We start from the raw sequence: 15,246 nt of genomic DNA on the forward strand, positions 1-15,246 counted from the left end.
TGTGAAGGGCGTTGCTGATTGCATGAGGCAAATTCAGGTATGCCTGAGGTCCAGGAGGTTCGATTGATTTGTATCCTTCGTATCTCAACACGATTTCGAGCGACCACGGAGGCTGCCGGTACAATGCGTGGCGTTTACAAGACGCGCGAAAGCTGGAACCTCGCAAAGGCTCATTCTACATCCCCAGACCCTTTTTCCATTTCACGCAATCCCAGATCCTTGTCTACATCTAGCCAGACTTAATGTGGCGCGATATTGCTCGCTACAAGATTACGATCACACCTCGAAACTCGATGCGCTCTCAGGTCACATATCTTCTCCGGACTGGTCTGCTAGCTTCACAGCCGCGCTTTTCATGGTGCAAGCTACTACTGGAACACGGCCCACGTCTACTCGTTACTTTCTACCGATCAGCGAGATATTATCTATGCCAGGTATAAATGTCCGCAGCGTCTGCAGCATGGCCAGATACATGTCTCACCTTGTGAAATCAATGGGCTATGGTAAGCTTGCACACGCATGATCACGATAATTGTGATCGGAATTCCGGATCTAGCTTCCATGAATCTCCGTAAGCACAAATATCGAGGGCTAGATTTGCTTTTCGCACGATCGAGTAAACGTGGCTACACGTTGACCAGTGACAAGGATCAGCACGCCGGCACGTAAGGTCGACAGGGCAAAATGCTCGAGGCTGAGGCAGTGGAATCGCCACCTTACAATCTGCTCAGGCTGAATCCAGTGTATTACTTTCGCAGTCTCGACCACACTAAACCTTGCACAGCGTAAGCCTTATCATCATTGCTGCAATGCGAGCTGTCTCCTCTACATTTATGCAACATTCAGCTCATGTGCGAAGCCACGTCACCTTGCGCTCGTTGCTTGCAGGCTCCGGTCAGTCTTTTTTCTGGTCGTCGATCTAGGTGGAAGAGAAGGTGACAGATAATAACTCACTAGTGATGCATACTTCTCCGCTGTATGCTATGCTACACAAAGGCCCGGACCCGTCTTCTGGGTGTTCAAGGCTCAAACTGACTGCCCCATTCACCGTTGCATCGCATTGAGTATTGACGTATGTTTATACAACCATATCAACGGCGTGAGTGGATTGACTACAGAAATCTCCGATAGTCGTGGTAGGACATCAGTGTTCGGCACAAGATGAAAGGGGCTGAGCAAGTGTCCTTTACTTCACCTGCATACCACCCGGCAACGCCGTCAGCCAACCATCAAAGTTCTCGCCGACCATATCCTTGACATTGCACTTATTCTGTGTAGCGATATTCTGCTTCTTCAGTGTGGGTGCTGACACGTAGTTGTTCCCATCCATAGCCTTCTGCAGCGAGTTGTCCTTCCAGCCAAAGAGGTAGTCCGCATGGGTTGAAAAACCGGTCACGTCGCCACTAGACCAGACGAAAGGCTGACTACCATCCGTCGGCCAGTCTGCCTTGTTGTTGAACTGCTTCGTATCCCAGACTGTCTCTAGTAGGATCTGGGGTAGGCGAACGGGGTGTGTGTCTGGACATGCGCCGCCGTTCTCGAATGTACCCGTTGCGGGGTAAGAGACGTGCTCGCGGTGGTTTGGTGAATCGAGGTTCTCGCCATCCCAGCACTGGAAGCAGTCAGTACATACATGCAACGTACAATTACAAAGTCGGAACTCTTACAGTTGGAAACCGATGGTTAATCATGATGCCAGCCGGGCAAGGCTGCTTCGGGAACTCGAGTGTTTCAGGCTCTCGGGTACCCTCGTTTTGCATGCAGATATACGTCAACTGTCGAAAGTCGCGCGCTTCCTCGCGAGAACGGTACGAGACGTCGCCGATCAGCATGCGGAAACCGGGCTTGAAGGCTGTTACTTTGGTGGTTTGCGAGGTGCTGAAGAGGGCGTCGGTCATGTAGTATACGACCTGCATGCATGTTAGGCGTTGGCTGTGATGGGGTGAGAAGAAGGTGCGTACCATGCCGCCGTTGGTACCTTCCATGCCTTGTTGCGCTCGTTGGGGTACGCGTTTGAAGGTGCCGTTCTTGGCTTTGAAGTACACGACTGCGGTCCAGTAGTTGCCTACCGTCATCTCATTAGTGTCTCTCCGTCATCTAGAACTGTGTTGTAGTCCTCACTCAAGTCTTCGGAAAACTCGCACGTGGTGCACGTCGATTGTGTCGCCAGATCATGGCCTTTGGCTGGATCCATGGTGACGTTGAAGGAGTTCTGACGGTGTCAGCAGTAGAATGCTTGTTTGGAGAAGGGCTTTCTTACACCTCCGATGATCTGATGAAGATGTGGCGAGGGATTCGAGCCTGGGTTCACCAACGGGTCAAGTCTCTGTACTGTCAACTGCGCGCAGCCAAAGCGCAAAAGCCCTGCCTTCGCAGTCGCGACTAACCCGAAGACAATGGCGAAGATGTGTAGTTTCATGTCGTTACGTCCCTGTGGTCTCCAGCGTTCCGGTGTTATCGACAGCTACCAAACAGCAGTTTGCAGCCCATGGCAAGTCTTTCCTTCATACTGTGGGTGCCACGATTTGATGTCCAAGATACTACCAACTGCCGTCTTTTACGAGCATCGATGCGAAGAGCCGAAGGCCAGGGTAATGTAAGCTAATATCGCGTAGCGAATGCGAGCTCAGATGCCAAGGAAGATGGAACGTCGTCGTTCCATGAAGGGGGTCATTCATCTGAAGCCTTCAAATGAGCAGACGCCTGGAATGAGTGTTCTCTAGAGTGGTCAAAGGACAAGAGCTGAAAAGGTGCACGACGCGGGACGATCCGTCCGATGCCTACAGAGACTGCAGCTGACCGTGGGTGTAACCAGCATTCGTTCTCCTCCAAAATACCGCAAGCTGCATAGTACTTCCGGATATATTGTTCCAAGCGACCGGCACGAGTTGCAATCGGATACATGAGTCCGGGATGCTCAGTGCCAGTGACGTCCGATAACAGATAGTTGAGCAGAGCAAAGCGGCACCACACAACGACAAACACTTCCCAACCAAGCATTCTCACCTTTTCCAATCACCTGAATCCGTCATGGTGCTCTTTATCGCGGTCCTGGCAACTCTTCTCGCTCTCAGCGCCGCCCAAACATACCCAGAGTGCACTGCCGAAGTCGCACGGAGCGACGACTGCGCCGCGGTCATCAACGCAAACGCCTGCTACAACAAGTTTCGGTGGAACTCGCAGACCTTGACATGTATAGATGGAAATGATAACGCGGTAAAACAAAAGAAGGTAAGGCATTCAACGGCTGACGATGGAGATTGTGGCGCTGACCACGGTGGTGCATGACAGGTGTGCGCTTGTTGCAGCTGCGTCGGAAAAGTCATGTGTGACTGGGCGACGAAGCAAAAGTATTGTTGAGATATTGGATATTACTCGGGTTGCGTTGAGGCGTAGGTAGTGAAGGACGCCTAGAATTCAGATCCAGTCCTCGAATCTTTGTATACATTGACTTCTCTGTGACTGTCGCGTAATCAGCACTTGTTGGATAAGAAGACCATAGATCAAACCAACATCATTCCCCGGTCTGAGTCAAAGGCGAACCCTAATTCCGTTGAATACAATAGCATGAGCATTTAGCTATCGTTCCTGGCGAAATCTGAACACGATCTGTAAGGGATTCATGCGCCTTGCGATATCTGCATTATTGCGGCACGGGAGCCTTGGCAAGGCTGACAGCCACCGCAACCAGCCGCCTAGTGATTAAAGGGGTGATGAAGCTTTCTGTTGAAATAGTCCTTGCTTCTGTACTTTCTCTCCGTCAGCTCTACGATGAAGGCGTTCTTATGCCTGTCGTACCTAGCGGCGTCTGTTTTAGCCGAGTTCACAAACCCTAACTGGATTAACGGAAAGAGATTTTGGTCCAAAGGCGAGGAGATAACTGTCCGATGGGACGACAATTGGCCGAATTGGGGTGATGGGCCCGTCGGCGACGAGTCTCTCCTTGATCTCTGGATTACAAGCTATGCCAACGACGCATTTGTACGAAAACTATTTGGTACGCTGTAATCGACGTTGTTCATCCCGCCGCCCCTAGAAACTAATCGATATTCGCAATAGAACTGGATACGACCGATGTGCGGCAAGGTGGGCAATGAAACTGGACGGTCGATGTCCCCGACGATCGTGCCAACGGCAGTAATCATGTGTTTCGATGGAAAGAGCATCGCGACGATGATGTATGGTATAACCATTCGTGGGGATATCGGAGCATGATGTTTGCGGTCTCCAGAGCTATTGAGCCTTCTTCGTCGTCATTCACAACCACATCGAATTCAGGAGCAGAGTCTACGGCTATCTCGAACAGCATGACCACTTCGGACCGCGACTTATCCAACCTACCCCGTGAAACCTCGAGCCCCGAGAATACACCGTCAGGCAACGATAGAGCTCCGCGCGGTACAAGTCCAGGTGTTATTGCAGGTGCGGTAGTTGGTAGTCTGGTCGGTCTATTGGCTATTGTCGCGGCTTTCGTTCTCGGTCTGAAGAGAGGGAAGATAAGGGAGAAGGGCAAAGCAATCATCGATGACTCTGGCGACAGGGTGCAGAAAGATGCGCCTTCTTCTGCAACAGCAACGCCAGCACCGATTGAGCATAACAAAGGGCGCTACAAGACGAGCGATTTGCCCGAGTGGGTTGCACCGAGATGATTTGGGACTGGAAGATTTGCCTCTCGCCAAAATGATAAGAATATTCGGATGTGTGCGTACATAGTCCCACTCTCAGCAAGTCTCACCAGATAGTGTATCCCCCATCCACGATGATCTCGCTACCCGTGACGTAGCTGCTAGCATCACTGACCAACCAGACGGCCGCACCGCGGAATTCCTCTGGCTTGGCGATCCTCTTCATGGGAATATCCTTCAACCACTCTTTGCTCAGCTTCTCCATCTCTTCCCCCTCGTTAGCCTCGGTCTGGATATATCCCGGGCTCAGTGCATTGACGCGGATGCCGTGCGGCGCCCACTCTGACGCCAGTGACTTCATGAGATGGGCCGATGCAGCTTTGGAAGCGTTGTATGCCGACTGCTTCTGCGGGCGGTTGACAATGGAGCCGGACATTGACGAGACGATCAGGATGCGGCCGTCGACCTTGTTGTCGATCCACCATCTACCTGCTGTGCGAGAAAAGAGGAAAGTTCCAGTCAGATTGACGTCGATCATTCGTTTGAAGTCTTCGAATGGGTAGTCCTCGGCCGGTGCACCACCAGTAATGCCAGCATTCGTAACGAGGATATCGACGGTCCCAAAGTCTTTGACGATCTTTTCCCACGTAGACTTGACGCCTTCCTCGGACGATGTGTCGCACTCGTAGCCATGCACCTTGGGGGGTGAGAGGCCTTGATTCTTAGCCTCTTCAATGAGGGCACTGGCTGATCTGTCGGCACCTTCTTGCTTCAGGTCTACAATGGCTCCATGGGCGCCGGAAAGGGCGAAGGCGGCGAGGATCTGTTGACCAAGACCTTGAGAGGCACTGTATAGCACATTAGCTTGCTTGTAACTGTATTTGGTGTCTCGTGAGAGGGACACCAGGGGTAGCTAAGACCCGTGTCGCATTCTGCTGCATACACACCAGTAAATGTTGACAAGTGAATACTTTCGAAGATGATGTATGCTTCTACGCAGGAAAATCTTGCGACACGGATCGTAGCCGCCCATGGCGCGGGTTGGTGATCTCATACCCGGTAACTATAGCAAGTTAGCTAGCTTGTCAAGAGACTCTCTTGACTACCTACCAACAGCGACCTTGCCCTCAAGCGAGAAGTCAGGCAAAGTCCTGCGCTGTGTGTGAGCAAAGCGAACAATAGGTCTCAACAGATGCGAAAGCGTCTTCGAAGTCCTCAGGACAGCATCGCGGGCGACATACGGGGGCATTTTGAACGTTTGATTCTGTGATATGAGTAAGTGGGAGATGAATTCTGGTATCAAGAAAGCGTGGAGCTGTATGTTGTAAGACTGGAAGAGCCCGTGAGGCTCTTTTGTTTGTTGCAACGTTTACCAGGTACGCTCTTGTGATGGAGGAATTACGTCACTTTTGCGTACACATGTGCTCAACCGAGTCATGTCCGGGATGTTGTTACTTCGCGGTCAACAAAGGTATTAACAGGTAGGAACTTGATGTAGCGAGGTTTTGATGTATGGCAATAGCGTTGCAGGTCAGATGGGAATCGATGAGGTAGTGATTCGAGAGCACAGCAATTGGACTCAAGCCAAGAGAAAACAGTGGCTATATTCAACGGGTTGTAGCAAGCCTTCCTATGACGATGTTCGCTAGCTGACAGCACCTAGGTGTCCTTCAAGACGTCGATCGTAACATCATGACGGAGTATGAGGTGTCCTCGCCCTACATGACGGTGCACCAGCAGGACTCGTCGCAACCGCAGCAGTCGCACGACTCGCCGCACTTCGGAGCTGGTGAGGGCTTGATGATAGTCGAGATGGAAGAGGCGACACTGGCAGGCATCTTGATGGTATTGGTGTGGAGGTGATACTGGACGGAGTGTTAGTTGCGTAGCTGGTAGCATGCCTGGATCACTTACTGTAATAGTCTTGTTGGATGTGAAGAGAATCGAGAGCCCAAGAGCCAAACGTGCTGTATTTGTGTGTGGGTGCGATAGGTGAAATTCGTAGACAGCGAAGTGAAAAGGTGGTGGGAAGTGAGTGTTCTCCTTCGCGGATGTCCACGACCCTTTATATCACTAGGTCGCAGGTCAGCAGGCGTTACAGTCTTCCCCAGCTCGATAATTCCAGGATAGTAGCTTCCGTCATTGCGGCCTGCGCGCCTTGTCATTCGACCTCATCGGTGGCACACATCAAGCCCTGACCCTCAGGCATGCATGTCCATGTTTCAACATCTGCCAGTTGTCAGGCCTGGAACTGGTCGCTCGGCCCTGCTGCACCGCCTCACCGACGCCGCTATCTCTCGAGCAAACCCAGGATGCAAGTCTGGACGGTGTGACAGATGAAAACGGCCGCGGCTGGGGTGGCTCAGCTTGCTCACGGTCATGTCTCATTGGTTCTGATTGGTGTCACGTAGACGTTTGTCGTAACAATCTGCATTAGAGCATGCCAACCCTTGCGAGGTGCATGCACTGATTGCGTGGCTAAGCTCAACTAAGCTTTGTGGCGCCAATAAATCCCTCACAAAATCAAGGAACAAGCTTTGCCAAGCGGCAGCTGAGAGCTTGGCTGTGAATGTGTCGTGACGGGCTTTGTGGGTCGGTTCGTCTGCAAGTCAAGTTTAGACACTCGGCTGTGCCACAATCGACGTGGTGCATGTCGTCGTGTTGCAGTGGCTGCGTACCCGTTGGACATGGCGCTGAGGTTCGGCTGAGGCCACGCGTCGTAGCGGTGTCTCGGGTGGTGCTTATACGCGCTCAACTCTGCGGGCCGATATTAGAGACGCGTACAGTCATGGGAGGGTAAAACTACGAATCGGTTGTAGAGCGTATATCGCTTCGCGCACATGGTGCGCATCGTTACTAAGTCATGATGAGGGATTTGAGAGGTTGGTGGAGCTGCGATTGAGGCTTCCCCAGCTTCCGGCGATCGCGCCGACTGGCACTAAGAGCGCCCACAGACGTCCCTGACAACTCAACCTCTCCTTTACAACCCCATCGGCACATCCTCTCTGTCCAGCCCACACCATTCGACGCTCCTGGACCACAAGGCTTGTTGTATATCCACATCTAAACTGTCCTGTGAGCTCTCGACTCTGTTCTTCCCTTCGAAGTACCCCTCCTGCCCATCAAATCTGTCGGCTACTGCCACATCTACGAAGGCGATTGCAGCTTGCTCGACGGTCACCAATCGAGGCTGGAAGTAGCCAATCAACGGCAACAACCAAGTCACGACCGTAGCCATGATCTGAATTGTTCGCGGAACGTGCGGCTGGTGGAATGCCCGCGATGTAATCAGATCCAGAGGATCCACCGCAACCGCGCGGATGGACTCTACATCTTTCTTCTGATGAAACAGTTAGGCTGCAAGCCAAGCAGGGTCTTCGACAACGGGAGACTTACTGCTTTCAGGCGACGATTGAGCTCGTACATCACCATGATGGAGACCAACTTGCTCACAGCATATCTTTGGAAGCCTCGTCCCAACTCTTCGCCTTCCTTATCAGTTTCTGGATGAACCAATAGTTCCAAATCGTTTGGGATATGAGTTGGATATCCCTTGACGAGGCTTGCTTCCTCCGGTCGATGTGCGCCGCTGCCCGAAAAGACGATACGGCCATGAACTGGGTCCATGGCACTCATGAGCCTGCAACATAAAGCAAAATGTGCAAGATGGTTGACCGCAATCGACATTTCGTATCCGTCTTTCGAATACTTCGGCCCGCCGGACAAATTCCATGTCATCGCATTGCAGATAATCGACCGGATGGGTGGAAGCTGCTTGCCCTCAATCTCAACAAGGAGCGCTCTGCTGAATACCCGAACGTTTTCCAGCGAAGAGAGATCGAGCTTTCTTATAGACACTTGTCCGTTGGGGTGCTGGGCTACAAGTTGACGAAGTTTTAGCGTGTTTGCATCTTTCTCTGAATCGTCTCGGACGGTAAGAACCAGGTTGAAGGATGAGTATGCTTCCAACAGGTACTTGACTGATGGTAAAGCTAGCGAACCGTTCGCGCCGGTGATTAGGACTGTGCCTGCCATGATGCGCGTAGAAACGAGCGGATGAGAGGAGTGCTCTGGATGCGAGAGAGACTTTGCAAGACGGCGCGTCGAAAGAGTCTTCGTTGTTCTTATCTACCCCTTGGGCGCGGTTGCTGACAGGCGAATACGCCCCGTCGTGCACCTCGATGCCGGCCTACCGTCTCGCAGCCATCAGCATACATGTCGTCCCGGGATGGGATCTCTCCCCCAAACGCAGCAGGCTCAAATATTCGTGACTGTGTACGTGCGAACAGTCATGAGGTAAACTACGAGTGCTGTTCTCCCAACCCTCACGATTGGTGGTAGTGTGGCCCAGGTCGTGTGCGTTCGCTAGTCGCGCCGCCCCTCAACGGCACCTCTGTAACTCCATAGCGCGCATCCTTCCACTTTATGCATGGGCCACGGGCTAGGCAACACTTCTGGTCGCGGAGTCACCACATGCAAGAGGAGAAATTTAACTGCTCCGCAGACTACATCAGGATATCGCGAGCAAACTAGAAAAGTCGGTGGTAAGGTAGGCTCCTCGGTGCACATTTTCCCCCTAGGTTGACGTGGATGTGTCGCATTGCGGCCGACCCCCGAGCACGAAGGATCAAAATGTCTATTTGACGACAGCAACCGGCTCCACTTTGCTACTCGTTCCCTTTTGGATACGACCCCGCATATCGTACGATCTGAGCAGTGCAATCCAGGGTCTTTCTCCCACAACCAAGTGTAGCCGGTCGCATAGGTTGGTGATTCAGTATGCATACTCACTGATGATACAGCAAGCTATCTAGACATTATATTCATAATAATTCCTACGGATCATTGGAGTCGTTTCTAGCCTGCGAGCGTGGATAGAGGCAGCGTAAATGAATCAAGCGGATTATCCAGGTTCCCCTCTATCCCGAGAGATGACACACGCACGATTGAGACTATAAGAATGCGTTCATGTTCTACGGCTCCACAAGTTTAGGCTAGTCATGAGCCAACTCTCACCAACTAAGTTACAGTGATGCTGCTACTTCCACTTGGCAGCAGCGTCCCGTTCGCAAATCCCTCCGTACAAAGAATCATATAGTCGTGACCGCCCAACCTCATCCCAGCCTTGTTCCACGCGTCATAATGCTTTTGCGTAGTGATTGTACCGCCAACCCTTTTCTCCGTTCTCACCGACCAGAACTGTGTAAAGGTACGAGTCCCCTCAATAGACGGTTTGTTTACGCGCTGGCTAGTGTACAGATCGTAGGTGCCTTCTTCAAAAGTGAAGTTGCCTTTGCGCGTCCAAGGTTCACCTGGGGCAAGGACGTCGTAAGACTCGATGATGTAGTATTCGATGAGGGGATTGCGCGTCCAGCCATAGAGGGCGAGGTAACCGGGGCCCTTGGCGTCGTATGTACCCGAATATTTGACTGTCCTAGTACGATCTATTAGTACAGTTCTGGAAATCGACTTGGACCCGTTGCTGCTCTTACCTCGAGCCCCCAGGCTTGAAACCTGTACCAGCAACGAAGCCACCACCAGGCTGTCCTGACCAGTTGCACGTGTACTTTCCGCCACCTTGTTGGTTGCAACGGAATGAGCCACCTCCTTCCGACCAAAAGGAGTAGTAGCCACCTTGACGGACTTCGAGCTGCTTCCCGACTGTTTCATGATTGATAAGTGAGGCAATACCACTCGGTGCGGTGAGAGCAAAAGGCAGACTGCCCAGCACGGCGGCGGCAAAGACTGCAAAAGAGACCATGATGTTGAAGCTGGTGAGTAGATAAGACGAAATATCTGGCCACCAGCCCCGGCGGTCTGTATCTATAACATACCTACCTTACATGTAAGGGCCTAGTATGGGAGTCTTGGTATCAAGTGCGCGTGATTCTTCGCACATGCTTCTCATTAATCAGCCATTGTTGCGAGATCGCCTCGGGCTCACTGACAGCAGCTTCTGCCAAGGACTGACCTGCCTCTCCCAGCAAGAAACATACTCTGCCAAGACTGGGGTGCATCTTCGTCAATATGTCCGATACTGCTGTGCCGGCTGTTCACTACCGAGCCAGGGGTGGTGCTTTCGAGCAGCCGTAAACATCAGGCTTCGATTTACCTTGATTAGAACTTGTTATCTGCCGATAGCATTTGGTACGACGATGCCCAGGTGGTCGAAATGACAGGTACCTGTCACCAATCGTAGGTGATGATCGTCGGGTGGACACGTTGTTAATCAAGGAAAAGAGCATGTGGGGTATGGTATGCGGTGAGGATGTTTCAACAGAAATTTAGCCGGGCGCTTCGATACCGTTCCGACTTCGTCAAGGCTCAGAACATAGCAGATCATGAAGCCGGGCAGCTTGAATACAGTGTCGGAGCGATGGCGAAAGGCGCAATGCGGAGACAGGAGACGCGTGCAAGCTTGCTCAAATCGAGTCTAGCGTGTTATCTTAGCTGATCGCCGGGGCACTGGGCACCCGCGAACGTGCTGCAATCTGTGAACACGAACCAGACACGCCGTACCTGCGACATCCCCGCTCTAAGCCTGACCACCACATATGAAAAAGACCAGACCTCCATCAGCAGGCACCGAGCTAGACTTCCATCTCGTACCCCGGCAGATGATCAAGCCACCCATCCACCTCTTCGTCGACGGAGCTATCAACCGCGCAAGCGTTCATCTCCTCCACAGTCTGAGTCTTCAGCACACCCTGAATACCCGGACTTCCACAATTATGGAACATGCAACTATCATTCATTACTCGCTGCAAGCTGTCCCCCTTCCACCCAAACACGTAGTCAGCATGAGTACCGTAGCCCTTGCTATCGGAATAACTCCACACAAACGGCTGCGAACCATCGGTTGGCCACATGTCGGCGAAGGCAGTTGTATTCCACATTGTTTCGTATGCTAGCTGAGGCATCTTGATGGGATGCGATGCAGGACACGGGTCCGCCGGGCGGAAGCCGCCTCGTGTCGTTGAGAACATGTGGGATTGATCTAAAGATTGGTGTACGAAGTCAGTTTTAATCTCACAGACAGTTCGCACAGGGAGATTACTGACGATCGGGAGAGTCAAGGTCGACTCCGTTCCAGCAAGAGGGAAAATGGCTACACATGAAAGACGCAATTAGTAGGTTTCGTGGAGAAAGGAACGAGTTTCTCTTGGGAAGATACGCGTTGCCCGCAAGTGCGTAGCACCTGTTTGCAAGAGTATGCTAACATCGCAGGGAGACTTACTGCCATGCTGTCAGTACCCTGATCATAATGTCTGCTAAGGATCATTACTTACCTGGATCGCCATGATACCTGCAGGGCAGGGCTCTTTCGGGAAGTCAGGAGTCTCATAACCTCTAGTGAGGATGGTTTGCAAGCACGTGTATGCCAGGCCCTTCTTTGTGCCGTTGAGTGTGTTTGTTGACGGGTTACCAACGGTCATGCGGAAGCCCTTGACCCGATTAATCGCTCGTTTCATCGACGGCCGAGATAGCATCACTCACCGGCGGAAAAGCTTTCACGGGATTGTCGAGGTCTGAGCTTTCGAAGTCTTTCTGGGTGTAGTATACCGTCATACCTCCCTTGATGTGGTCCGCATCTTGACCATCGAATCCTGATAAGGTTTAGCCTTTCAATGTGCTCCAGTGTAGGCGATGTCGTCGGAATACCTAGCTGAGCGTTTGGATAGATTGGAACGCGTTTGTATGAGCCGTTTTGGTGTTTGAAGTACATCGCCGCGGTCCAGTAGTTGGAAAAGTCTACATTCAATGTCAGCGATTGTAAAGGAACTGGAGTGAGGAACGCATGACGTACCTTCAGTGTATGCGCATGTTGTGCAGCTGCCCTGTTCCCCAATATCACCGGCCATCGTAGCGTTGAAAGCATTACCGCCTGCGGAAACGTCAATGAGAAAACCAGAGGCTGTATCGTAAGTCCAGCCTACCGACGATCTGGTGTACCTTTGCAAGTATGTCAGCACATGGTCACTACTACGATCATAACACTAACATGAGACGATGGTACACGGCCAGGCTCGACTAGCGGATCCAGGCGCTGGATAGAAACACTGCTGCAACCAAAGCGGATCGCAGCTTGCACCGCGACAGCTTGGAAAAGGAGTACATATAACTTCATGCTGTTGTAGATATCTGTGCTTGATGTGGTGATTAGAATGTCTCAGTGTTGATGTACTGCGATGGGAATGGTTCGTAGTGGGTTTTGGAGGAGTATGTCCCACCGAGACAGATACATGCCGCTCTGGAAAATCCGTTGAGAACTTCTCGCATCGATGTCCCCGATTCGCAGATGACAATGGTTCCAGCGCGCGACTGCCGGTGGGCAGCGCCAAGTCGTTGATGTTGCTCTTCATATGCGCCGTCCTGTCGGGTAAGGTGAATGTGGGGCATGTCGATGGGATGATGCAACTGACTCTTTATCCCCGATATGTTGCCCAGACTGTTGGATTTATAGCAATCCATGTAAGGACAGTTGTTCAATCATCCGAAACGGTGAAAGGGAATCGCAACGGGAGTGACAATCGCATGGAGAGGTGACGTCAATGTGAACAGTATCTTGCCCGATAGCACCAGGAGTCTAATGCATGCTCGGAACGATGCGCAGATCTCAAGATCTCAGTTAAGCAAGGGCTGTCGGGCGTTGAAGAATACATGGGCTAGGAAAGAGTTTCAAGAGCAAAGGGAGGCATTTCGTAGGTATTATGACAACACACGTGTTAATTTGTGACACTCTTTTATCGTGATGTATTCAGCCCGATCTTTCAGAACTACAACTTTACATAGTTGGCATAGTTCGGAGCCTTCATTTGTTCAGCTCTCGAGCCAGAGCGGCAATGCGCATCTGCTCCTTATGCTGCCTCCTGAGATACTTTTGTTTCCTCAGGGCTACGATGCCTTGAATCCATCGCCTTGTCTTCTCACTGGGCGCACGGTTATCACCTTGATTCTGCTGCCCCATCGGCGCAGAATGGCCTCCAACCTCCTCCACTTCCAGCTCACAGTTGCCTGCGAGTAGATCTTTCTCTTTGACAGGCTCAGAGTTACCTCCGAGTGTCTTCTCCTCCTCCAATATCTGAGAATTACCTCTCAGAACTGGCTTCTTCGGTGCGGGCTGAGAGTTACCTCCCAGGACCGGCTTCTCTTTCTCCTCCTCTTGCACAGGCTCGGGATCGCCTCCGTCGGCCAGACCAAGCAAGTCTCCTACCTGCTGCGCTGTTCCTTTCCCGAGGTTGGCAAAGGGTGCATAGCCAGGGAAGTGTGCGGCAATCTCCCTCATGTTGGCCTCCATGTTCTGGACCACGATTTCCTGCTTGGCAATACACACCAGCTCCTTTTCATCGAGGTCATCACAAGCATAGGCTTTAGCCAGTATTCCCATGTTGTATTTTCGTGCCCGGTAATTCTTATCGAAGTCTATGAAGAGTTAGCAGAGCTACTGTAAGGTGGGCATGGATTACTTACCCTCTATGGTCTCAGATGAAGGCATGGGTGCCCTCCTCATCGCATCCCGGCGGCTGCGTTCGCCCGACATCATAGTGGACGCGAGTGTCAATAGCAGAGCGGAAAGTGTCTTTGGTGGGTGAGTGCTCTGAGCGAGAGAGTCAATATTGCTGTTGATGTTGTTGACAAACGCTCGAGTTAAGTGGGTCTCGACTAGCGCATAATGCGAAGGGAAGGAGCCCTGGAGCCTGGCGAGATGGGAAGAACGCCAGATATTTGATGAAATAGTTGATGGCTTCGATGTTTCGTGTAAGCTATGTGTGTTGAATGAAGAGGATGGGCGCGTTGCTACGAGGCTTTCGTCTAGTCAGGAAAGAACTTGCGCGCGAGAATTATATTGAAGAGGATATTAGGAAGGAGGATTGAGAACCAGCGAAATTACTGATGGACAAATCTTATCATGGGGAGTGGACGAGGGAGCGTGAGTTAAGTTGGAACATAAGCGAAAAGAGAGATTTTGTTCGGTTGCTGGAATGGTCGACAGCCAGCGAGAAGTCCTCTCGAACCTGCAATGATGGTCTACTTTAGAAAAACTGCGTAGATATACGTGCGATAGCGCATGACAGAGTCCAAAACCCTAGCTGCATTTCAAATTGTTCGGTATCTGCCAGAATGCAAGATGTTGCAAACCGATTGTCAAAGTCGTGGAGATTCGATCACGAAGCGATCTCAGAACCAAGCCACAGCTTGCTCGTGTCCACGCTTTTCCCTCCAGTCCTTCAGTTTGTGATTAACCACCCAAGCCGGTAGTGGCGTTCTCCAATCATCCACATTATACGGCTCTGCCCACAACCGACCATCAACATCTTCAGGTGTCCAGAGATGAGATGTGTAGTCTACTTCAGCCTTGCTGAACAAGTAGCAGCCATATTTTAGACACCTGTGATGACGTCGCTGACGTCGCTGACTCCGGTGCTCATCTTCGGAAATCGGTTCCTGCTCGAGACGGTACCCTTCGACCCGCTGTACGAGCTGCAACGTGTCTAGACAGGGCGGTGGCACGAGCATATATGGAGACATATCAAATCGTGCAAAGGTATTGTTGTGATGTTGTAGTAAGGTTTGGGAGCGGTATTGATAATCGATTCGGATGGTTGCTAGAAATGGAGCT

The 15,246-nt window shown here is 51.6% G+C and overlaps 6 protein-coding genes across 6 annotated transcripts; all 6 read right to left on the bottom strand.

Annotated features, from left to right (window-relative positions):
* Nucleotides 1–1,186: 1,186 nt before the first annotated feature.
* Nucleotides 1,187–2,419, bottom strand: J4E78_007712 (uncharacterized protein; the record flags this gene model as incomplete). The annotated part of the gene is made up of 5 exons (XM_049368317.1): nt 1,187–1,612; nt 1,668–1,910; nt 1,962–2,065; nt 2,122–2,212; nt 2,261–2,419. 5 exons carry the CDS (start codon nt 2,417–2,419, stop codon nt 1,187–1,189), a joined length of 1,023 nt encoding a protein of 340 aa, XP_049219971.1.
* Nucleotides 2,420–4,731: 2,312 nt separating this feature from the next.
* On the bottom strand, nt 4,732–5,874 carry J4E78_007713 (uncharacterized protein; the record flags this gene model as incomplete). Its single annotated transcript, XM_049368318.1, has 3 exons — nt 4,732–5,500; nt 5,682–5,688; nt 5,736–5,874. The coding sequence occupies 3 exons, from the start codon at nt 5,872–5,874 to the stop codon at nt 4,732–4,734; spliced, it is 915 nt and encodes a 304-aa protein (XP_049219972.1).
* Nucleotides 5,875–7,605: 1,731 nt separating this feature from the next.
* On the bottom strand, nt 7,606–8,660 carry J4E78_007714 (uncharacterized protein; the record flags this gene model as incomplete). Its single annotated transcript, XM_049368319.1, has 2 exons — nt 7,606–7,965; nt 8,022–8,660. The coding sequence occupies 2 exons, from the start codon at nt 8,658–8,660 to the stop codon at nt 7,606–7,608; spliced, it is 999 nt and encodes a 332-aa protein (XP_049219973.1).
* A 984-nt stretch (nt 8,661–9,644) lies between these two features.
* J4E78_007715 (uncharacterized protein) lies at nt 9,645–10,386 on the bottom strand (the record flags this gene model as incomplete). Its single annotated transcript, XM_049368320.1, has 2 exons — nt 9,645–10,059; nt 10,118–10,386. 2 exons carry the CDS (start codon nt 10,384–10,386, stop codon nt 9,645–9,647), a joined length of 684 nt encoding a protein of 227 aa, XP_049219974.1.
* An 829-nt stretch (nt 10,387–11,215) lies between these two features.
* J4E78_007716 (uncharacterized protein) lies at nt 11,216–12,487 on the bottom strand (the record flags this gene model as incomplete). The annotated part of the gene is made up of 5 exons (XM_049368321.1): nt 11,216–11,622; nt 11,687–11,786; nt 11,915–12,070; nt 12,123–12,232; nt 12,481–12,487. The coding sequence occupies 5 exons, from the start codon at nt 12,485–12,487 to the stop codon at nt 11,216–11,218; spliced, it is 780 nt and encodes a 259-aa protein (XP_049219975.1).
* Nucleotides 12,488–13,437: 950 nt separating this feature from the next.
* Nucleotides 13,438–14,169, bottom strand: J4E78_007717 (uncharacterized protein; the record flags this gene model as incomplete). The annotated part of the gene is made up of 2 exons (XM_049368322.1): nt 13,438–14,048; nt 14,097–14,169. The coding sequence occupies 2 exons, from the start codon at nt 14,167–14,169 to the stop codon at nt 13,438–13,440; spliced, it is 684 nt and encodes a 227-aa protein (XP_049219976.1).
* Between the last annotated feature and the right edge of the window lie 1,077 nt (nt 14,170–15,246).

Source organism: Alternaria triticimaculans (assembly GCF_023758025.1).
Source record: "Alternaria triticimaculans strain BMP 0046 chromosome Unknown scaffold_12, whole genome shotgun sequence".
NCBI classification, from domain to species: domain Eukaryota; kingdom Fungi; phylum Ascomycota; class Dothideomycetes; order Pleosporales; family Pleosporaceae; genus Alternaria; species Alternaria triticimaculans.